The sequence below is a fragment of the Papaver somniferum genome, chromosome 5, assembly GCF_003573695.1.
Source record: "Papaver somniferum cultivar HN1 chromosome 5, ASM357369v1, whole genome shotgun sequence".
Lineage (NCBI taxonomy): Eukaryota > Viridiplantae > Streptophyta > Magnoliopsida > Ranunculales > Papaveraceae > Papaver > Papaver somniferum.
The window spans coordinates 135,083,831-135,107,868 of record NC_039362.1 but is presented as its reverse complement, the minus strand read 5'-3'; the positions used below and the strand labels follow the sequence as shown (position 1 = coordinate 135,107,868).

At 36.9% G+C, this 24,038-nt stretch overlaps 3 protein-coding genes across 3 annotated transcripts; 1 reads left to right on the top strand and 2 right to left on the bottom strand.

Annotated features, from left to right (window-relative positions):
* Nucleotides 1-9,883: 9,883 nt before the first annotated feature.
* LOC113279642 lies at nucleotides 9,884-10,414 on the bottom strand. Its single transcript, XM_026528316.1, has one exon. It carries the CDS (start codon nucleotides 10,412-10,414, stop codon nucleotides 9,884-9,886), a length of 531 nt encoding a protein of 176 aa, XP_026384101.1.
* Nucleotides 10,415-12,682: 2,268 nt separating this feature from the next.
* Nucleotides 12,683-13,723, top strand: LOC113282810 (umecyanin-like). The gene is made up of 2 exons (XM_026531912.1): nucleotides 12,683-12,990; nucleotides 13,178-13,723. Exons 1-2 carry the CDS (start codon nucleotides 12,801-12,803, stop codon nucleotides 13,525-13,527), a joined length of 540 nt encoding a protein of 179 aa, XP_026387697.1. The 5' UTR covers nucleotides 12,683-12,800; the 3' UTR covers nucleotides 13,528-13,723.
* Nucleotides 13,724-16,189: 2,466 nt separating this feature from the next.
* On the bottom strand, nucleotides 16,190-18,745 carry LOC113282809. Its single transcript, XM_026531911.1, has 5 exons — nucleotides 18,173-18,745; nucleotides 17,969-18,102; nucleotides 17,761-17,875; nucleotides 17,538-17,652; nucleotides 16,190-17,383 (listed from the first exon to the last, which is right to left on the bottom strand). Exons 2-5 carry the CDS (start codon nucleotides 18,067-18,069, stop codon nucleotides 16,422-16,424), a joined length of 1,293 nt encoding a protein of 430 aa, XP_026387696.1. The 5' UTR covers nucleotides 18,070-18,102; nucleotides 18,173-18,745; the 3' UTR covers nucleotides 16,190-16,421.
* Between the last annotated feature and the right edge of the window lie 5,293 nt (nucleotides 18,746-24,038).

The following is a 24,038-nucleotide window of genomic DNA, read 5'->3' as shown; positions in this document are numbered from 1 at the left end:
ACTGAAAGCAGATTCACTTGCAACTGAAGAGACGGGAATATCAAGTATATCTCTTGCTATAAGTGATAGAATATCAAATCTTGCAGCATTGCTTTTCCACCAAGTGAGTATATCAAACTTCGAACCATTTTTGTTGTCTTTTGTTGGTGAGTAAATCTATTCCGATAAGTATCTTTCCACCTCTGATTTGTCAACATCCTCCGTTATAGATAACTGGGTTTTACATTCTTCTCTATGGGACTTATATCTTCTCTTTCTATGTGACGTAGAACTAGAACTACAACTCTGGTGACTAGGACTACCACCAGTATCACCTACGGACTCCGACGAGGCTAACATACTTCCTACACCTATATATTCTTCCTTAAAAGCTGTGAATAATTCATTAAAATCCTTTTTCACTTCATCTAACCAATTTTTTACCAATCTTTGTTTCATCCAAGGAATATCATGCACAATCAGGTCTTCTAGTATTACTTGCAGTCCACGTTCTTTTTCTCTTGGGTCAAGAAGCACAACAATAAACAATAAATGATTCATGTTCTTATGCTCACCCCAATACTTGTTGTATTTAAGTAACATCTTCTCACCCATATGGCTTAAGTGAGGATCATGATGAGCATTTTTCCATTCTTTTAACTCTCCACGTACATCACAAATTTCCCCCAAAAATGTATGCGAAGTGACATACGTAGAACCAGAAAACTCAACAGTGGCTTCAAAAAATACATGTAGAAACAGTTTTAATTGTTATAGAAACTTCATATACATATCATATTAACTCGTAAGCAAAGACCAAAACATCTAGACACCTCAACAGTGGCTTCAAAAATGTTTACAGATGGCTAAATATTATGGTACCACTACGGGCTTGATCTAAAGAAGCAATCAATTGAGAACTAACTGAAGTAAGATGATCAAGGCTATCACAATTGAGGAATGCCAGCAACTGTTTTAAGGGTGCACCTTTAAAAGAGATCGATGTTATTGGGTTTAATTGTCTTCGATCACTCGGAATTCACAGTTGGTTCCCTTTATAAAAATTTGTGTGAGAATAATGATGCTAACTGTTCAATCAGTTCTGTCACTAGTACAACTTCTTGGACTAAGCTATGGAAAATGAGTGTTATGCACAGAATTAATCATTTGGAAGTGTCTTCATGACATTCTGTCGGTGGAAGATAGAATCCACAGGATTCTAAGCAATATTGACAACAGTTGCGCTTTGTGCAACTCTGGAATAGAAAACATTTAGTTACAGACCGAGCACCAGACAGAGCAGAAGCCTTTGTGACTATGTAAGGCATATCAATTGTAAATTTATTTAGTCTACCAATGCTACTTCAAATTGAGTACTAAGGACACGCATTCTATAGCTGAACCTCACTTCAAAATCAGCTTCTTATATTCTTAGGATGTGGTGAGGCATATATAACCACGAGACCATTTCCTGACTTCTCAAATTTCTGATTATAGATCCCAAGATTCAATTTCAAATAACCCAAACCAAACCGGTGAACAGAAAGACCAACTCATTCATTAAGGAATTTATGAAGTGAATCTACAATGGAACTAATCAAAACATGATCAACTGTATGAGAATAACTACAAGGAGCGTCACCTACCGCAACCACATTAGGGGAATAACAACTGTGTTAGCAAATAGCATAAGGAACCAATAATGTAACAAGGGGAATTCCCAAATAAATTTTATTTTTTTGAAATGTTTCCTTTTAAGTTATTTTATCATAATAAAATAAAAACCAGTTGGACACGAAAAATAAGATTCCAACTAAGAAATATGGTGCCATATCAAGAGATTTTGGAGAAACAATGACAGTCAGCAAGTCCAAAGAAAATGAGAAGACACGAACTGAAGCAGCTAAAGAAGATGGTAGTAATACGGCTTATTGTACTGTGGCTAGTAATATTCATACTTCTGAAACTTATATTATTTTGTATGTGACTGATGTATCAGGCAGATTCAAAGGTGCAAGGTGCATCCTTGCACCACAAGGAGTGATTGAAGACAAAAGGAGGACCATGATAACTGTGGACAAAATATTATACCCCAGAAGTTGAGAAGAAAAATGTAAAGTTACAGAACTTTGAAGCGTAATTTTTTTAGTAACTTTGAGAAGTTGAGAAGAAAAATATAAAGTTACAGAACTTTGAAGCGTGGAAATGCAGAAAAATTGACAGGGTCATGACCTTCTGGATGTTTCAGTAGGATGTTGACAATATGTACTACAACATTACATGTATGAAAAGAGTAATCGAAGAACTCATGCTGATAATTAAAATAAGGAATATAATTAAAGTAATAATGTTTAGGGATTACTAAAGTAATAATGTTTTAAGATTACTAAAACTAATCAGTGGTGAAATGTGTTAGGCAATATCAAGTTTAGGGATATTTGATCAAATGGATATAATCATGCTGATAATTAAAGAGAATGAAATTTAAAATACCTGTAGAAACTGAACTAGGACTCGAGCATTAGCCCAGTCATACTTTTCAGGAGCATGCACGCGAGGCTTTTTCTTCTTGGCTTTTCTTCGACCAGATAAGGGAACTTCATCAGCATCAGAATCAGAAGAACTGGATTCCATTTCATCAAGAAAATCAGTACTGTCAATACCATCAACATCAACACCCATTACTGATTCATCGGGAATATCGAAGATAAACCTCTCACGAAATGATTTATCAGATCGTCCTAGACTTATAAAGACTTTTTTCGTATTTTTCTGCTGCATCCAACATCAAGTAAATGGAGTTCCATCTTGTTTTCACGTCTAACACTAATCCCTTTTTGTATTCCATTCTTTCAAGAAATAAGGCATCTAAGAATTTCTTCATTCTAGCAGGAGAGGCCGTGACGTATTTAACCACCGACCTGATTCTGCTCACTGAAGTATGATATTTTTTCAACCCATCCTTAACAACTAAAGCTAATACGTGGGCAGCACACCTTACATGTAAATGTTTACCTCCTACAATTGACGATCCCAAACTTACAACTTTCTCTTGGATATATTCAATTGCTTTTTTATTTGCAGATGCATTATCGAGCGTGATGGTGAACACTCTCTCAAGACCCCACTCTATCAAACATTTCTCCAATGCTCTTCCAATATGCTCACCTCCATGACTAGTAATTTGACAGAAACATATTATTCTTTTGTGTAACTTCCAGTGGTCATCGATGAAGTGGGAAGTAACCACCATGTAGTTGTAGTTCTCAATGGATGTCCATGTATCGGTTGTGAGACAAACTCTAACCTTGTTCGACTTGAAATAGTTCACCAAATTGGCTTTTTCACTCAAAAACAGTCCACAGATATCACGATAGACGGTCATCCGCGATGGAAGTTTGAACCTCGGCTCAAGATATCTATAAAATGCTATAAATCCTTCTCCTTCAACCATTCGGAAAGACTGTTCATCTGTGATAATGAACTTTATCAAGGCTCTCCTACATCCATCTTGACAGAACGTAACCCCAACTGTTTGCTGCTGATCTCCCAGATTGCTAGGATGACCGAGAGAGTCCAACTGCGCAGCTTCTAGTGACTCCATATACTTCCGACACTTGGTCAAATGCCAGTTCAAATTTGATGTGCCATACTTCTTACCACCAGCCCTATATTTACCACCTTCACAGTAGTTACATTTCCCCCATTTAATACCAGCTTCATCAACACTCTTTTGGAAATGCTCCCACACCGAAGATGTTCTGTTCCGCTTCATACTTTCCCTGACCTCAGGTTGAGAAGATGGTGGAGGTGGAGGTGGCGGAGATATAACAACACTGACCCTTTGTTGCACAGATTGATATGAATCTTTAGAGGGAATAGGAGGTCTCGTTGACATCAATTCTGTAATCTCAACCATGCTTCCTCACTAGTCACTTCTGCAACCAGTAAAGAATACTGCAACCAGTAATGCTACTTCAACAGTTACTAAGCCTGAGAACAAAGTAGAACTTCTACTGTAGAAGAATACTGCATCTAGAGAAAAGGTTCCCAATACAAATAGAGGTTATAAGGCAAAAGAGATAACTATGAGCAAGTGAGATGAAGAAATATGAAGAAGTCCGACTATTCAACAAGTTCGCAATACAAATGGTTCGGAGCATTTAATTGTGCAGTAGCACATGTAAGCTAATAACATTTGATGTACAACAACTCGACGCCAAACTCACAATTACTTTTGCACATACGGAATGGGTATCTAAATGCTATCATTACAGATTCATACAGCTATACCAATTCCAGACAATTGTACCAATTCAAGGCGAACTACGGATATTTGCAAGTATTCACAAGTTTCCCATTAGATACAATAAAATAAAAGAAAATTGGGAGTGATTATAACTCAAATTTGCAGTTAAAATCCATAATTGTACCACCATATTCAAATCTATTCCAGAATTGTACCACCAGACCAAAAAACATCAAGTTGAATAATCAAATGAAGAAAACACCCAATATAACAATTTACGAATATTGGATCCAGTTTAAGAATCAACCTAATTACAAACACAATCAACCTAATTACAAATGCAATCGTCTATCACCTTAATTTTTTCTTCTAAGTGAATCAGTGAACGATTAACAATACAAGAAACACAATCATTAAAAAGAATTCTAAAAAAAACAACTAATTAATCATAAAATTTCCCAACTAACTAATGAATCAGTTAACATGCATGTTAATTTCTCAGCTAAATTCCTAGATCTTATTACTCAACTGATTACTCATATGAAGACGGAGATTATTACTCAGATCGAAACCCAAATCAAAACACAAATTGAAATCTATAAACACTTACATCTTCAGATCGAAACCCTCAAAACCCAGACTTCACTTCTTCTGCAGAAAATCACCACTTCGCTACTTCGAATGAAAACAGAGAAAAATGGTTCAAATGAAAAGCGATGAAATGGTTCGATAGAGAAAATCCATTTACTTTGTAATTTACCCCTATTATGTTTTAAAATAACAAAAAAATAGGCAGGAGGAGAAAACAATACAAGGGTTACTTTGTCTTTTCAGTATTAGACGGGTAGGCGGGTAGGGTAGGGTAATTTCGAGCTTTATCCGTCACCCTACCCATCTAACGGCGGTTAAGAAAATATTTACCCGTTACCCTACCCGCCAAATAGTGGGTAGGATAGGATACGGTTAAAACACGGGCGGGTAGGGTAGGGTTGGCGGATATGGGTAGGGTATGTGCACCCCTACTTGGGTCAATACGCTTCAAGTAAACTTGAAACTCTGCCTTGATTATTGTCACAACCGAAAGGAAGAAATCCTATCACTATGAACAGTTACCCGGATACCTTTCTTCGTAGACCCCATTATCTCAGATATCTTACAAGCATGTGAAAGCATATTAAAAAGCAAAAGTCTTCTCCCTTGTCTCACTAATAACTCGTTGTTCTTGATCTGTATAACTTCAGCAGCAAATTTGTTTGGCCCATCGAATAAGCAAACAAGATCGTACTCCGGAAGAATTATAATTGTTCTCGTACTCCAGCACCGTGTTGCGTAGTTAAAGATTGACAAGAGAAGTTGATTTGATGTTGCACTAAAATCACACAAGCATAATTGTAGAAATATTGGTTTTGGTTTTAAATCTCATACAACTGTAATGAGATTGATTTCATTATTTTGTGTATATACTACTTGTACAAATACATTGAATGAGTGAGGATCCTCATACTATAATTACATCAAAAGAATTAAATATATTCCTATAAATTAATCAAATAAATTAAAACTAATTACGTTAATATTATTCTTTGCATGTACTAATCTTGTTTCCATATTCTTCATTGCACATATTCAATCACATATTATTCTTTGCATATACTAATCTTGTTTCCATATTCTTCATTGCATGTACTTAATATGTGTTGATATTATTATATATTTGCATGTGTTAATACCCCCCTCAAGTTGGAGCGGTAGAGCCTGAACGAACGCCCAACTTGCCAACTAGACGACCAAATTCCGGAGCTCCCAAAGGCTTAGTAAAAACATCAGCCAGTTGATCAGACGACGGAAGATGTTTTGGTAGAATCAATCCACTTATTAACTTTTCACGAAAAAAATAACAATCAATCTCGATGTGTTTAGTACGCTCGTGAAATACCGGATTTTGAGCAATATGAATTGTTGCTTGACTATCACAAGAAACAATGATAGGAAGAGGACAAGAAATGTGCATGTCTTTGAAGAGATAAACTAACCATTGAAGCTCAGCAGTTAGATTTGCTAAAGAACGATATTCAGCTTCAGCTGATGAACGAGCCACAGTAGGTTGTTTTTTTTATTTCCAAGAAATTGGACTATTACCTAAGGTAACAAAATATCCAGTGGTAGAGCGACGAGTAATTGGGCAGCCTTCCAATCAGAGTCTGTGTAACCATGAATAGAAGGAGAACTGGATGAGGATAAGAATATGCCATGTCCAATGGTTCCCTTGAGATATCTTAGAATGCGATGAGCAGTATCCATATGAGCTGATCTTGGATGTTGCAAAAATTGACTCAGATAATTAACTGAGTATGTGATATCTGGTCGTGTTACCGTAAGATATAACAAACGACCTATTAAACGACGAAAGAAGCTTGGATCAGTCAATTCCATACCATCTGTAGGAAGCAACTTAAGTTTTGTATCCATTGGAAAAGTTGATGTACGAGCCCCTGTGAGGCCGGAATCCTTAAGGATATCAAGGATATATTTTCTTTGACATAAAAATATACCCTTTGATGAGCGAGAAACTTCTATGCCCAAAAAATACTTCAAACAACCAAAATCCTTGATTGAAAAATGAGAAGCGAGACGCAATTTGAGAGAATTAATGAAGTTATTATCTGTACCAGTGATGATAATATCATCAACATAGACAAGAACAAATATAGAGGTTGTACCACGATGATATGTGAAAATAGAATTATCACATAAGGATTTAGTAAAACCTTCAGATAACAAAACTGAAGAAAGCTTCGCAAACCATTGGCGAGAGGCTTGTTTTAAACCATAGAGAGACTTTTTAAGTTTAAAAACTTTGGACTCACCTGTACGTGCCATACCTGGTGGCATCTTCATGTAAATTTCTTCATCCAAATCACCTTGAAGAAACGCATTGTTGACATCAAGTTGATAAAGAGACCATCCCTTAATAGCTGCAATAGATAATAAGACACGAACAATAACCAACTTAGCTACTGGTGCAAAGGTATCATAGTAGTCTATACCCTCTTGTTGTATGTAGCCTTTGGCTACCAGTCGAGCCTTGTAACGTTCAACTGTACCGTCAGCATTGAACTTGATTTTAAAAACCCATTTACAGCCAATGGTTGTTTTACCAGGTGGTAAATCTACTAATATCCAAGTATTGTTGGCTTCCAAAGCAATGATTTCCTTGGCCATGGATGCACGCCATTTGGGACATTTATTTTCCTGAGAGAATGATCTCGGTTCATCAGTGAGAATAACTGAAGCTAAAAAAGCTTTGTGTGAAGGAGTGAATTTGTCATTGGATACAGTGATGAAGACGCATCCGTAGTAGAAAAACAATGGTAATCCTTTAAATAGGGTGGTGGATTACGAGAACGAGATGGATGTGAAGGTATTGTTGATGATGGAATCTCTGTAGAGATAGGCACCTGATTATGTGGAGATGTCGCTGATTGGCCTGGCAATACGAAAAATGACGGAACTACCGGAATAGTAGTAATATCGGAAAAAATTGATTCTGCAGGACGTACAGAAGACGAGCGACTCATGGAATTGTGTGTAACAATAGTTGGTTGTGCAGCGGAATCATGAGAAGGTACGACATGATCTAAATGCTCATAATAGGACTGATACTGAGAGCATGTGATAGAATGCTCAGGACTTAGAATATCACCACATGATTGGGACTGAAATATGGAGTCGTAATAAGAATAATCAGGTTGTGAAGGCTCAACAGGAACTGATGGTGATGAAGAAATATCTTTAAAAGGAAATGTATGTTCATGAAACACTACATCGCGTGATACATACACAGATTTTGATGACAGGTCAAAAAATTTGTAACCCTTTTGGCCATGCGGATTTCCGATGAAAATTCCAGGCTTAGCAAGTTGATCGAATTTGTTACAAATATGTATATTTCTGCCAAAACAAAGGCAACCAAACACTCGGAGATGTGAATAATCTGGTGGCGAATTGAGAAGTAACTCAGGTGGAGATTTATGAGATAATACCGGTGTTGGTAATTTGTTAATCAAATATGTTGCAGCTAAAACGCAGTCTCCCCAAAATTTGATGGGTAAATTGGCTTGAAAGCATAAAGACCTTGTAACGTTGAGCAAGTGACGATGCTTGCGTTCAAAAATACCATTTTGTTGTGGCGTATATACACAACTGGTTTGATGGAGAATTCCATTTTGATGAAACCAAGATTGAAGTTCATTTGATTTGAACTCGGACCCATTATCAGACCTGAAAGTCTGTAGTTGAGGAATAATTAATGAATTGATACCAGAGGATATGCTGGTAATGTGATGCCCAAATTGTTTTATAACAAAGGCAAAGAAATATTTGAGAAACTTCAAAGTTTCAGACTTTACTTTCATCAAAAATACCCATGTACATCTAGATTGTAAGAAAATATTTTGCACCAGTTAAAGAGGCAGTAGAAAAAGGACCCCATATGTCAGCATGAATTAATTGAAATGGATGCTTCGATAAAGAAACACTTTTATTAAACTTGAGACGAGATTGTTTTGCCCATGGGCATCCATCACATAAGTGTTTAAATGAAGAACGAACATAAGCAAAATTACGAGCTAAAAAATTAAAACAATCTATATGTGGATGACCGAGACGACAGTGCCATATATCCATTGGTTTATTAGCAGCTAAAGATGAAACTGATGGTTGGAAACTGAAATGATAGAGGCCAGCGATGCGCCTACTCCATCCAATCTCCTTGTTCGTGATACGGTCCTGAAAGATGCAAGACTCGTGTGAGAAATTGATATAGCAGTTTGCTGTGCTTGTAAGCTGACTTACAGAGATCAAGTTAAATTTAAAACTTGGAATGTGAAAAACATTGAGTAGCTGAATATCGGGAGATAATTTCACAGTCCCAATATGAGTGGCAGATATATTCGAACCATCTGGTAGTTGAACCGTGATTGGGTTCATAACCAATGTGTAAGAAGAAAAATAAGAGACAGTGGAGCAAATGTGATGAGTTGCGCCACTGTATATAATCCAAACATTAGAAGAACAAGTTAGAGCAATACCTGCAAAATTGGTGAATGGAGTGACAGTAGTGTCTCCATTGTCTGGTTCCAATAAAGCCATAAGTCTGGCATCTTGAGCTGCAGTTATACCATGAGCAGCCTGTGTATTAGGAACAGCAACAACAACAACATATGCCGGAGTTGAAATATCTCTGGATCTCGGCGGATCTTTTGGGTAGCTATTGAGCTTCCAGCAGGTAAGCCGAGTATGACCATGTTTGTTGCAGTGGTCGCAAAAAGGTCTTTGTCTCTTGTTGGTACCATTCCAAGCATTGGATATAGTCCCGGGATTGGAATAAGACCTTGGATTTGGTCTAGCTGAATAAGAGTCACTGCGAGAGACACTGAGTGTTGCAGATTCAACATGAGTAGTGGAGGATGAGTTTATACCTTGTTGTGATTCCTCCTGCCTTACAAGATTGTATAGCTTTTCTACAGATGGCATTGGCTCCATTAATAGGCATTGACTGCGGAGAGCAGAAAAGCGGTCATGAAGACCCTGAAGGAATTCCATTGAACGATCTTGATTGTGGTGATCTACAAAATCCTTGCCTGCTCCACAAATTCAAGGGACGAGAGGCCTGAATGAATCCAGTTCATCCCAAAGAGACTTGAGCCGAGTGAAATACATTGCTACATTCAGATTTTCTTGTTTCAATGAAGATATTGATTGTTTGAGTGCAAAAATCTTAGGAGCATTGGTATGAGAGAATCGGTTTTTGATCTCTAACCATTGATCTCTTGCAGATGGGAATGATTGAACACTCCCACGGATTTCTGGGTCAATTGAGTTGGAAACCCAGCTACCAACTAAATCATCTACTCGAGTCCAATGGGAAAGATCAATTGGATCAGTGGGTTTCACAATGGATCCATCAATATAACCGAGTTTGGCTTTATCACTTAGGGCCTTTTTGATTCCTCTTTCCCATATGCAATAGTTGTCACTGATGAGAAGAGGGGTGAAGATGACAATGGTAGGATTGTCAGCCGGATGAACGTAATAGGGGCTTGATGGGGATAGACCTGATTCCCTATTAGGTGGAGGATTATTGTTGGGAGGTGGAGGAGGTAGAGTTTCATCCTCAATAGCCATTGTTGATGCAGTTACAGAGAATTGAGAAAAAAATTTTTACCTAACCTAGCTCTAGATTACCATGTAGAAATATTGGTTTTGGTTTTAAATCTCATACAACGGTAATGAGATTGATTTCATTATTTTGTATATATACTACTTGTACAAATACATTGAATGGGTGAGGATCCTCATACTATAATTACATCAAAAGAATTAAATCTATTCCTATAAATTAATCAAAGAAATTAAAACTAATTGCATCAATATTATTCTTTGCATGTACTAATCTTGTTTCCATATTCTTCATTGCATGCATTCAATCACATATCATTCTTTGCATGTACTAATCTTGTTTTCATATTCTTCATTGCATGTACTTAATATGTGTTGATATTATTATATATTTGCATGTGTTAATAATAATTCCCCATCTATTTCTGACAAATGCAATTGACCAATACGCAACATTCCGCCACTATACTCTCCACGAGGTTCCGTGGTGCTATACTTGTGTCCTCCAGGTTCCAGTGTGCTAAATTCTTCATTCTCAATATTGAACGACATGATAGAATCAGAGAATGGAGGATGAAACCCACTGTTTAACCAAGAATAATGCTCTCGATCAATCATCCAGTATAAGGTCCCTTTCACCAGAACAGGAAGTCTGTACCTACATGGTGGATAAGAAAATCTGCCAATGTCTCTCCTTAGTTTAGTTCTTAAACAATATGCGCTGTAGTTACTATATTTTCCAGAAGTAGTATAATACAACAATTCATGATCCTTCCTAATTGGATTGAAGTATAAACCGCATACATGCATATGCTTATCGTTCATAGTTAGTTGTTCTCCCGTTATAGGATTCCGAGGCAAGCCAAGCAAGCTGGCAAACATAAGAAACCCATCATAGGAACCCAAAAGAAAATTCGGATCAGTAGCAGAAGCAGACAGCGATCTCGTGAATTTTTCCTCAATCCTCCTAAACTCGTTGTCCATATAATATAGCTTTGTAAATTCGCAATCAGCTTCTGAAGAAAGCTGAACAACTATTACCGAAGTGGATCGTTGACGTTGCATGCGAGTAAAAAATGTGGTAGTGGTTAAAACTTGTAAAGGTCCCAGACACACGCTGGCACTTGAAAATACACTTGGCTGGAAGCCTACTGAGTATGTCTAGGATGATATAAAGGGAGATCAACAAGATCATTATACGGAGGATCATCAACTTGCCGGGAATCAATCCTTGGCACTATAACTGAGAGATGAGTAGGGAGTCGAGTGTCATGATGATGAACTACTTTGCTACTACTTGTTATGGGACTGATAGTTTTCATCTGTAATCAATAGAGAAAATAAAGAAGATTAGCAAATAAAATTACGTACCACTGCAAAAATAATACTGCCGTCAAGCTGATTTTAATTTCCTCCCAAATTGCCTTTTCCAATAATCCTTGCAATGGTAAAAGAATGACCCCTCCAGCCCTCCTAGCTAGCTATTTATATAATTTTGGTCCTCAATTCCTTTAAGTAATCCGTAACCCATTCGGTTCAGGATTTACTTGGTCTACGAAAACCGTGGATTCTCCACAAGGAATTAAAATATTTTCTTAGAATAGGGTAAATAAAAACAAAATTTCGCTGAGAGGGGAGGGGCAAGTGCCCCACTTGTCCACACCTAGCTCCGGCCATGGATCCAGAAAAGATTAAGTACTGAGAAATGGTCTAAATTCTTTTCTTATTTCCAGCAAAAAAAAAAAAAAAAACTTATTCCATGTAATTTATCTGCATAATACATTACTCTAGTTTTTGTCAAAAAGATGAAACGATAGCCTGTGGCCCATATACGTAATGTAATTTATAAAGGTTGAGGTCAGTTGCTATCAGCATACTACAGCTCGCACCAAGATATTTCCACAAATTTATTTACTGCTAGTATTAGACACCGTAAAAATGGGTATAACTGAAGCGCAAGTGTGGCTGTAAGCACAACAATGTACCAAAAACAATTCAGAATGCAGTTAACAATTCTTAGTAGTAGCTTGAAAATCTCCATCAATCTCCCCAATGAAGTTCCCTAGAGTGGGATCAGCATACCCCACAAGCCTTAACGTTACACTCAAATTTCATGGCTGTTATTACAGGCAAGACTTTGGCAGTCGTCGAATTTGACTAAGCCTACCGCGTTTCATTTAAGTTATTCACACTGTACTTTTCCAACCATTGATTTTTCAACAGGACTTTTCTCTACACTGTTCCTGTCTTATACTGGAGTCTAGTCTTCTTTACAAGTCAGTTTGGGGATTATATAGCTCCCTAACCCTCCTCTTCTCATATTACAATTTCACAGCTTCATACGCATTTCAGGGAGGACCTGCAGAGATCACAGAGTTAGAGAGAGCTAGAGATGACTTCTAATGTGGGTCTGAGAGGATTCTTACTTGTTTTCGTCACTGCGTTTGCTTTGCTTCATCATGCAACCTCTGACGATATTGATGTCTTAGACAAAGAAGGATGGACAGTACCAACCACGGGTAACGATCAAGTCTATCGTACCTGGGCTGCTGGAAGGAAATTCGAAGTCGGTGACACCCTAGGTAAGCCACTTAAGTTCTATCCCAGATTTCAGTAATGGCGTTTTCTTCGTTCCTGTAAAGGTCCTAATACAGAAAACTATTTTGACCCAGAAAAAATAGTAAAAGCTTGATTTATACGTTGGTTTTGCTTCTCAATAGATCTGTAGAAATTTTGCAGTTCAATTATCTAACTTCATCTGTTTCGCAGTCTTTAACTTTCCCACAAATGCACATGATGTGGCAAAAGTATCAATGGAAGATTACGATAGCTGCACCGCATCGAACCAAAACAACATCCTGAAACAAGGTCCTGCGAGGATCCCTCTTAACTCGACTGGCCCACACTACTTCATCTGCACCATCAGTACGCACTGTAAAGAAGGTCAGAGATTAGCCATCAATGTCACTGATGATTCTGAAACCGAAACTCCATCTAATTCCCCTACCACTACCACCACTCTGCCTATTGCTCCTACTCCACGCAACTCTGCTTCACACACCGCTACTGCCAGTTTCGCCCTGGCTATGTTGTTCATTTCCACTATTTTATTACATTAGAATGATAAGTTCTCAATTTCAAAGCAGATTTTCTATTTGAGATCTCTGTAATTTACTAGGATATCCAGTACAGTGCCAATCTCTGTAGCCTATAGGGCATGTGTAACGGGTGTAATTGTTATTTTTTATTTAAAGAATAATGTGGCTAGATCTCTAGCTCATCAGCTTGACTATAATACGATGGTGATACTACTTATTTCGTGTCCATTTTGTTGCTAAACTATGCCAAAATCACCTATAACAAGAATTTACTAATACAAACAAAATCTAAAAGATGAAAAAGGTTTCACATGACATACTTTTCCGACATAAAAATTGATCTTATTAACCAATACCAAAGAAGTAATCTATAACAGTTCTAGGAGAGGATGTTGTTCTTAAGTACCTGTCCTGAACTCTGTCCAACATAAAAATTAATCTCATCCATCAAACTTAACAATCAGTAAACAAGTAAACCATAACAGCTCTAAGAGAGGATGTTTTAAGCACTATAACAAGTCAAAAACTAGGGCACCAATACAAACGATCAAACACATAATCTAGCTACATCTACAAAATAAGGTCAAACCATACTGTACCAAGCAAATATTCGTCGAAGTATAAGAAATCTCTAGCTTGGATCTATATGCCATTTACTTCGTCAGAAATGATGGCTTTAAGATTCAAAAAACCTCTGATCTCAAACTCAACTTTAATCCATTCTTTTTGTACATGACATTAGCCTGTAATCAATTTTGTTAATTAAACCAAGAACTCACCTTCATCATGCTGGAACCATTTCATAAACAACCATCATCTAGATCTCCTAGAACTACAGAGGCTTATGTTTTATAATATTATCTGAATGGGTAAGATTAAACATATAAAAGGAAAAATAAACATTTGAGTTAGCAGCAGGACTCCAACAAAGGGGAGAAGACCCTCCAGCCCATAGAGATTAGAAAGCAATTTCTACAGTCTACATGGAATCCTACTAAAGTGTAAAATTCTTGAACCTTCATTTATTCTGCCCACTCCAAGCCCTTGTCTGGGACAGACCTTACAGTAGCTCGACAGGCTAATACTACATTTGCAGCAACTATGAACTAGGCCAGACATAACCATCAATGTCAGTAGCAATTCTGGACCTGAAACTCCATCTAGTTTCAGAACTCCACCTAAAACCACCACTGATCCGGGGAACTCTGCTTACTCGGTAGCTGTTGGCAGTCTATCCCTCCTTATCATGTTCATTTCCACTATTGTCCTACACTAGAATCTGTATCTCCAGAAACCTAGAAAATATATTCACTGTCTTTGTTTCTGGGGAACTCTGCTTACTCGGTAGCTGTTGGCAGTCTATCCCTCCTTATCATGTTCATTTCCACTATTGTCCTACACTAGAATTTGTATCTCCAGAAACCTAGAAAATATATTCATCGTCTTTGTTTGTGTATTTTAGTATGATATATATTAAAGCGGAGCGGATCTACATACAGTGCATATCCCTTAAGGGTGAAATTGGGTTTTGTATAAAGTTTTAAGAGAATAATACTGTTGGATTTTTCCTATCAGATTTCTTGGCTAAAATTAGCTTCCTAAACATGGCTTATTACATCCAAAGAATGAATTAACACCACATTTGACAAATTTCAAAGGAAAGAAATGGTTGTGTTGGCATGTGTTTATACTTTATCGTTCAAATGAAACATCAAATATTTAAACAGAATTAATCTAAGATAGCTCGTACGGGAGATGTTGTGAGTACCTGTAGAAAAATTCTTCCCTTCAAGGGTACGAAGATCCGTTGCCATCCTGTCCACACACCGATACTACATATAACAGTCCAAAAACATATTTAAATGCATTTACAGAAGCCAAGACCTATGCTAGAACTAGCAAACACAAATCATGTGAAGATCCTCCATATGAAATCTTAACTTAAATTTTGTTCCATAAGGCAGGTATTTTTGTTTCTTTCTTCCTATGCAGCCTTTGTTTACATGGCCTTGAGCCTATATTCAGTTTTGCTCATAAAACCAATAACTCACCTTCTTCTATGTAGATGAACACTGAACACATCTTCTAAACAACCTTCATTAAAATAATTCAGATAAAAAACACTCAAATGTTGAAGAAAAAAATTTGCACATAGAAACATAAGAAGCAATGTAATCTTGACATACAGAATCGAGAACAGTCAGGATAGAGACAGAAAATTTGACCTTAACAGAAAAGTTAGAAAATGGACAACTGAAACATCTATGCAGATGAACAACACTAAAATTAGGGGCCTCAACCCCAGTTGGAGCATCTCCGAAAGAGCTATCTACTGTGGAGAGCCTTTTTGCTTGAGTAGACAGAAAAATTATAGGTGAAGAGACGATTACTTGTTGCCACTGCATGAAAGCTCTCTACTTTAGATAGCCCATAAAATAAAGACCTCATGTACGGATTTAGTAACAGATTATGCAGAGTCACAGTAAAGAGTTGCTTGATTTTTCTTTATTGACTCTACGGTAGCGACAAAACCCCATGTACTGAATCTCTTGGAGACGTTCTTACAAGCCAAACTTAACTCTGCAGTATCACAACTAACATCAGCAAAAAGTTAGCAACAGGCAACAAATAAAGTTAAACAGAATAATCATTTCTTATTGAGCTTAGCTCTAGAGACAGATACTGCAAAAAATGAATTTCTAATCCAATTTGTTATACACGTTGTCTAACGAAACTTGGGGCCGCTGAGCTCTTTACACTTCACATTGTTGCAATTACAACTTATCAAAAATTACCACAAAAAAAAAAGGAAAAATAGAAGAACTACAACAAGATTCAATGTCAAAGAAGATTCATAGAGATATCTCCTTCGAGTAATCTCAAGATTTCAAAAAATTGATTATATGATTGATTTTCTACTTATCTGGCCTCTTCATTTTACCAAGAAACAAGTCTGGAGGAAAATTTCTCTGTTGAGGATAATGCACATCCTCATTAGAGCTCCTAACATGTTCTTTCCGCTTCTTACTAGATGATGACTCTAAATGTAAACCCTCACCACCCTCAACAAACACTTTTCTTGTTGAATCCAACGATTCATTAGCACCTTTTCCAGGAAAGAAACAGTACTCCTGAGATTTACCATACTGAATGTTTTCCAATTCTACACTTTGGCGACCACTGGTTCCTGCCCCAGCACCAGAAGCTGATTGAATGCCCAACCGCAATGATAAATCACAATCACTCTCAGATGGGTTTTCAGGTTTGCTTGTCATACATACTTGATTGGTTCTGTTTAAAGCATTCGCAGGTTTGTCAACAGGGAAGAGATTCTTCAAAACACCCTTCACCGGCGCTTCTACATACGACTGAATGCGAGGCGTGTCAAGAGTAGCAGTGTTAGAATGTAAGTATTGTGAAGTTTGAAAACCAAACTGAGGTCTTATAATTTCATGGGGAGTAACATCATACAAGGGATAAACTCGGCCAAAATTCAACGAGCGGTTTGCTGATTCGGGAAAATTTTGATTATCTACATGTCGAACGGGAGCCTCTAAGGACAATGGGACTCCTTGATGAATGGGCTGATGTTGATCCATTGCTGTACCACTGCAAGATTCCCGACCCAACAAATTTGTGTTCGGGGTCATGGATCTTGGGAAATTTACATGGTATGACATGAATTGTGGATTGGAAGTAGGATTGACAGAAGGAAGTGGCTGCAAATGCGAGGATCCTCCCCCATGGGTTATACTGTCTGGAACTCTTGGAGGTAGGGAAGATGGCTCTTGCTTGTTGGGACTGAGATAACATATTGGATTAATATTCCTTTGGCTCCTTGAAGCTCTTCTTGGAGTGCAACCCAAAATCAGAGCAGCTGATCAAAATAGGGATAAAGGACAGACACAAATTACAAACAAACACATTTTCCCTTTCCACATTCTATCTATTTGGAATAATCATACCTAGGATTCTGAAACATAAGACCAAAATGAAGAGAGGTAAGGCGAAACAAAGACATCGGGCAGTACCTTCTATACAAGGCTGTAAAAATTCTCCTGTTTCACTACCTTCTTCTCTTCTAATAATCGTATCAATGGCATCATTCACCCGATCCCATAGGGTTTTAACATCTGCATATTCAACCTAAACACAAATTTTTAATTATTATGCAAATAACAACAGAAAATGAAAAAACTTCATGTTTTTCTGAAAACCCATTGTCCCAATAAGATTACAAAATGAGAAGATTACCTCAGAATTGGCTTTAGAATACATGATTTCTTCAGCTTTTAAGACAACAACAGGTAGTTTTTCTTGCCATTCTCTATTTTTCTTTGTCAAAGAACTATGACTATCATTCACAACTCTGATCAATCAAACACATTGCAAAAATTAACACCCAAATTCAAAAATTTAACGAACTTAGAAACTGAAAACATTCCAAACAAAGAAAAATTACCTGAAAATTTCTTGAATGAGAGTACCTCTCATGGGTTGATGTCTATCACTATGCCAAGCTCTTCTAACACACTCATATGGCCTTGGACCTGGTCTTGGCATCTCTTCTTCACTCACTGTATTCTCAAACAAAACCAGCTGAGATTTCAAATTGAAACAAACCCCACTCTACAATGAGAGAACTTCCGTATTTCTCAAACAAAACCAGCTGAGATTTCAAATTGAAACAAACCCCACTCTACAATGAGAGAACTTCCTTGTTTCTTTCCCCTTCCCCTTCCACTTCCACCCCCCACTCTCTCTTTTTTTCAGCTCTTGAAAATCCCCCAAACTTTTCAGAGACCCTTTGCTAAAGAAAACCCCTAAATTTTTAAGTGAGGGTTTTTTCACTTTTTTTTCTCCTCTTTTTCTTTTTGTAGAGACTAGTGAAAGAGAGTTAGTTGGATGTTTGTGTTGTTGTGGGGGATGGATGATGGATGGAAATGGGGTTTTAAAATTAAGCAGATAGAGCTCTCAATTCATTCATTCATTCATTACTTTTTCTCTCCTCCTTCTCTTTCTTTCTTTCATCAGTCAATTATTATTATTGTTTCAGCAGAGCAGCAGGGAGCTACTAAAACAAGGGAGCTCTCGGCTAGGGTCTGATGATTGATGGGTTTGGTTTGTTTTTGGGTTATGTCCCCTACATAACACTTGGCTTCAACCCAGTACATCATTACAAAAACAACACCCCCTATACCCTACCTTTTTACAGCGACTTTACAAACAAAAACAAAAAACCATTGCTCTCACTCTCTTTATCTCTTAGACTCTGTATATTATCTCTAGCTATAGCCTCTTGGATTTAGTCTTCTCTCTCTAGGATCTATCTATTATATGATCTGGGGAGCCCTAACCATACTTAATCAGATTGTATGGTGGGAAAAAGTTGATAGATTTTGTTATGTCATTGTCGGTGGCATCATCTGAGTTGAGTAGCCCAGCTCCCCCTGACCTCTCTATAGTTGAACCAATACTTTCATGGATGTTTTTTTTTTTTTTTAAAAAAATTGTGTATTTTTTTTCATTTTGATTGGATATGAAATGAGACATCAAGGTGACATTAAACTTGGGGAATCAGAAAAGTCCCTAACCATTAGTTTTTTCTTTGTAAAATGAGAGATATCACACTAGTCATGTGGTCACTGCTACTGTTGAGAGGGGGATGGGGGGCCTGGTTGCTGTTTGAAAGCTCTTTTTGGAGTTTGAAAGCTAACATTTTGTTTGCATATTCTTTTTACTATTTAGCAATGCTGTTCTATCAAAAATCAAGATCAGCAGACACTATTTGTGGTATGTAAAAAAACATACTTTTTCTGTTGATGCTGATCATTGTACCATATCTGCTGCTGATAGTAACAATGACTCGAACGTATACCTTATTTGCAGCAAGCACGGGGGATCATGATTACATGCTTATCCAAGATGGAGTCGGAGAAGGGCAACTCTGTGAGCAATTCCAGTGGAAAGACAAATGGTCAAACCCTCAAATAAGAAGCGTTTGCTCATCCAACTCAACATGAGACGACCGAATTAACTTCAACCGATTGCCTGAGGGAAGGCTAAGGCTCGGTTCGGCTCTGTTTGAGACGACCATCGTCTTAGATTGAGACGACCTGTCTTTTTTGAGCCGATAACGGTTAGTTCATCCAATTGCTCTAATTTCATTCCTGATTAACTTGACCATTTTTAACTCTAACATCATACTTTTTCAAGAAGGATTAATTGGGGTATACCAGAAATAATTGGGGGATATTTTATTGCTCATGCCGGCATGGAACAACCATGCTTATTTAGATTGTCGGCATTGAAAAACCATGTCGGCATGAACAGTAAAATATTCCCCAATTATTTCTGGTATATCCAATTAGTTTTCTTTTTCAACCCAAAATTTCTTACAATTTCACTTTCAATCTCAAAAAAAAATATTCAGAAAAATGACAAGTTCATCACAAACACAAAATACTTGAACTGAAAATGCTTTATTTGCCAAAGTTCGCGATCCAAAGTATAGTCTGTATGAGGATAAAGTTATCTGCAGAAGTCATATAACATCTACGCTTGATCGTATCAATGATGTTCAAATAACAATATAGTATAATATGTTTTGGGGAATATTTTTAAACAATTTTGTCAGGAAATTGGAAAGTAAAAAGCCTTGATGTTGCTGGGTTGTCAAGTCGTTTTAATATAATCAGTAAAGACATGAACAGTTGGGTCGCTTTGATGATGCAAATGAATTGTTACAAAACGAGCGATGATACCGAAGTCAATGTGAGAAGTCTCATTTCAAATTGTTTAATTGATTTTTTAAATGTGTCAAGTTTGTTGTGATAACTAATTTATAAATAAATGTTCAAACTACAACAACAAAAAACTCGAGAGGAATCGCAAAGAACAAGAAATATGAGTTTCAAGCACGAAGCCTATTTCCACATTCTCAGAAAGATGAACGGATATAATCGTGATATGTTGAATAGATATCGAGTACAAAGGAATCACCTTACGAGACCATTAATGTTTCTCAACAATCCGGGTTTCCTTATTCTTCACCAGATTCGAAATGCGTTTTTCCGGCATGGAATTTATAAATAGAAATACTGACAGATATGATGGACCAAGCAACAAAAGAGCAAAAAGGAACAGAAAGGCGGCTCAAGATGCAGGACAATCATCAACTTCAGAATTGAACATATAAGAATTTTTGAAAAACAAGAATAAACCGATATTGTTAAAATAGTGGAGTGTGCGAAAATGGTTGCATAGATGAATAAAGGTCGTAAAGCGGTTGAACATAATTTGTTTAATGTGAACATGAGAGGAATCCTTGGAATGGACATGTCAGGATAAATCTTGCACAACTACGACTCTGGCAAGATGAATTTGATGAAATTCAAGCATAGAAGGCATGACAACGCCCAATAACAGTTGACATTGATTCTAACGAGAAGGACACCTTAAATGAGGATAAAAATAATGCCATTACACATGTTTAGTTATTAGTTTTAAATTTTGGATGTAGTAATTAGTTCAAGTTTCAATGTAATTCATAGTTTCAAATTCAATGTAATCCAATTAGTTTTAAATTCGGTATGATTTTTACTTTATTTTTCTGTTTATTTTCCAATGTGATCCTTAGTTTGAATTTCAATGCTTGTTTAATTTAAAATTACACAAATCAAATTAAACTAACAGAACTAAAATGATTTAAATGATAACTAAAAATAAAAAATAATAAAAAGGTAAATTATGTGAGGGTTTCTTCTTCCGACTTCAGCCCAACTGTACACAGTGAGATCCTTCTTCAATCTTAAATATAAACCGTTATTTTGAATTATATCTTCAACCATTTTATATTCTCTTGCGAGCGCACCATGGCAAGTGAAAAAGTGGGGGTACAACAACCACACCCAATATTTCGCTTAGCAATCTGTATGGACAAACACCAATATACTTTCTAGAGAATCAACTAGACAGTCAGACTCAATCTAGATAAAAAGTATATCAAATAGTTTATATCTCAATCTCTCGATTTGATATATACTCAAGCAAATAGAAATCTGTGAGTCTTTATCAAAGACTAGAGAGATAACTTGGATGGTACCAAAGACCAATATCCAAGTGCCAATCAATTTAAATCAACAACCAAAAGGTCGGATATTCTAATTGATTGAACAACGCACAACCTGTGATATTTCAATTATATAAAAAAATATAATGCGGAAAAGAAATAACACATACACCAGAATTTTGTTAACGAGGAAACCGCAAATGCAGAAAAACCCCGGGACCTAGTCCAGATTGAACACACACTATATTAAGCCGCCACAGACAATAGCCTACTCCAAATTAACTTCGGTCTGGACTGTAGTTGCACCCAATAAATCTCACACTGATCCAAGGTACAGTTATGCTCCTACGTCTCTGATCCCAGCAGGATGCTACGTACTTGATTCCCTTAGCTGATCTCACCCACAACTAAGAGTTGCTACGACCCAAAGTCGAAGACTTTAATAAACAAATTTGTATCACTCAGAAAAGTCTACGGTAATAGATAAATTCGTCTCCCACGAATATACCTACGAGTTTTGTTCCACCTTTTGATAAATCAAGGTGAACAGGAACCAATTGATAAACCGGACTTATATTCCCGAAGAACAGCCTAGTATTATCAATCACCTCACAATAATCTTAATAGACGCAGCGACAAAAGATATTGCGGAATCACAAAAGATGAGAAGAAGTGTTTGTGATTTCTTTTATATCTTGCCTATCGGAGATATCAATCTCAAGCTAATTATTACAATTGTACTCGTACGATAGAAACAGCAAGATCAGATCACACAACTACAAGAAAGTAGTATCGGTCTGGCTTCAAAATCCCAATGAAGTCTTTAAGTCGTTAACCTGGTTTAGAAGAAGAAACAAAAGGTTAAAGGAGAATTGACTCTAGATTAGCACAACTAGTATCACATAGAAGGTGTGGGGATTAGGTTTCCCAGTTGCTAGAGTTCTCCCTTATATAGTCTTTCAAATCAGGGTTTGCAATCAATGTTAGCTTGGTAACAAAGCATTCAATATTCACCGTTAGATAAAAACCTGATTAGATTCAAGCTAATATCTTTCAACCGTTAGATCGAAAACTAGCTTGTTACACACAAATGAAATGCACGTTTCTAGGCTTGTGTAACCGTACCCAAACTTGTACATTTGTTGGTTCAACAATAGTCAACCAAATGGTTAGCCATATGACCACTTTCATACCAACCATATTCTTCTTCACCATAACTAGTTCAAGTGACTCAAATGAACTAGTTAGAGAGTTGTTCAATTGCAAGGAAATCTTATGTAACTACACAAGACACAATTGAAGCAAAAACGATTTGATTCACTCGAATCGGTTCATGAACTATATAGCCATGGTTTGCAATTTTCATTCCTTAGTTTATATAAGAATAAGTTCACAAACATCATTTTTAGATATAACCTACTCAAGTTCGCGAACTGGGTTCGTGGACTTAAGTTCCCGGACGGATTTCACAAACTCCAGCAGAATTTTTCGGGATGAGAACTTCTGCCAGTTCGCGGACTGAGTTAGCGGACTTGTCTCACGCTACCATTCTGGTTCTCTTGATCAACAAAGTTCGCAAACTTCGGTTCAAGGAATAAGGGCTTATACATGCATGTGTTTCCACAACAATGCTTATATCCTCCAATGGTTATATAATCTAAACTCTTATTTCAATCATTGAAACATTCTTAGAGGACGTTGATATTCTATAGTTGTTATTCACAAACTATTTTTCGTCAAAGTAAGTAATTTTCAAAGTGATTGAAACTTGTCATGACTTTTGTCACTAGGTAAAGATGAACTTGGCTAAAGCGAAAGCTTACCAACGCATATTTCGAGAAATAGATAGACGAGATAAACTCGGCTCGAAATAGCAAATGTGTATAGTCTAAGTCTATATAGCAAGACGACTTTTGTCTCAAAAATAGGAGATAAATAGACTTTTGAGTGATAGATAAGTTCAAGTCTCCACATACCTTTTAGTCGATGAAGATCCACTGGTTCCTTGAGTAGTCCTTCGTCTTGTATGATGATTGCCATGGAGTTCTTGAGCTCAACTACACTTTCTATCCTAGTCCGAGACCTTAGCTATAGTAGACTAGAAATCAAGACTTATAGTTTTGATCACTAACATTGACAAACATGCTTGAGATAGCAACGTATGCGAGTTCGACCGAGCAATGCTCTAAAAATCTCCCCCTTTGTCAATTTTAGTGACAAAAATATCAATATATATGGAATAAAATAAATAAATAAACTTTTGTAGCTCTTATTCCACATGTCTAATCTTCAACATTAGTCGAAATCTTCGTTACTTCCAACTACTCCAATGATCCCAAATGTTGTAAGTTCAGCATCATGGTTGTTGAAAATCCGTAGCTATAACAACGAGAAAACAAGAGTTCACAATCAATGTTATACAGTGTCATAGTATCATTACACAGCGTCAAAGTTCAATTGT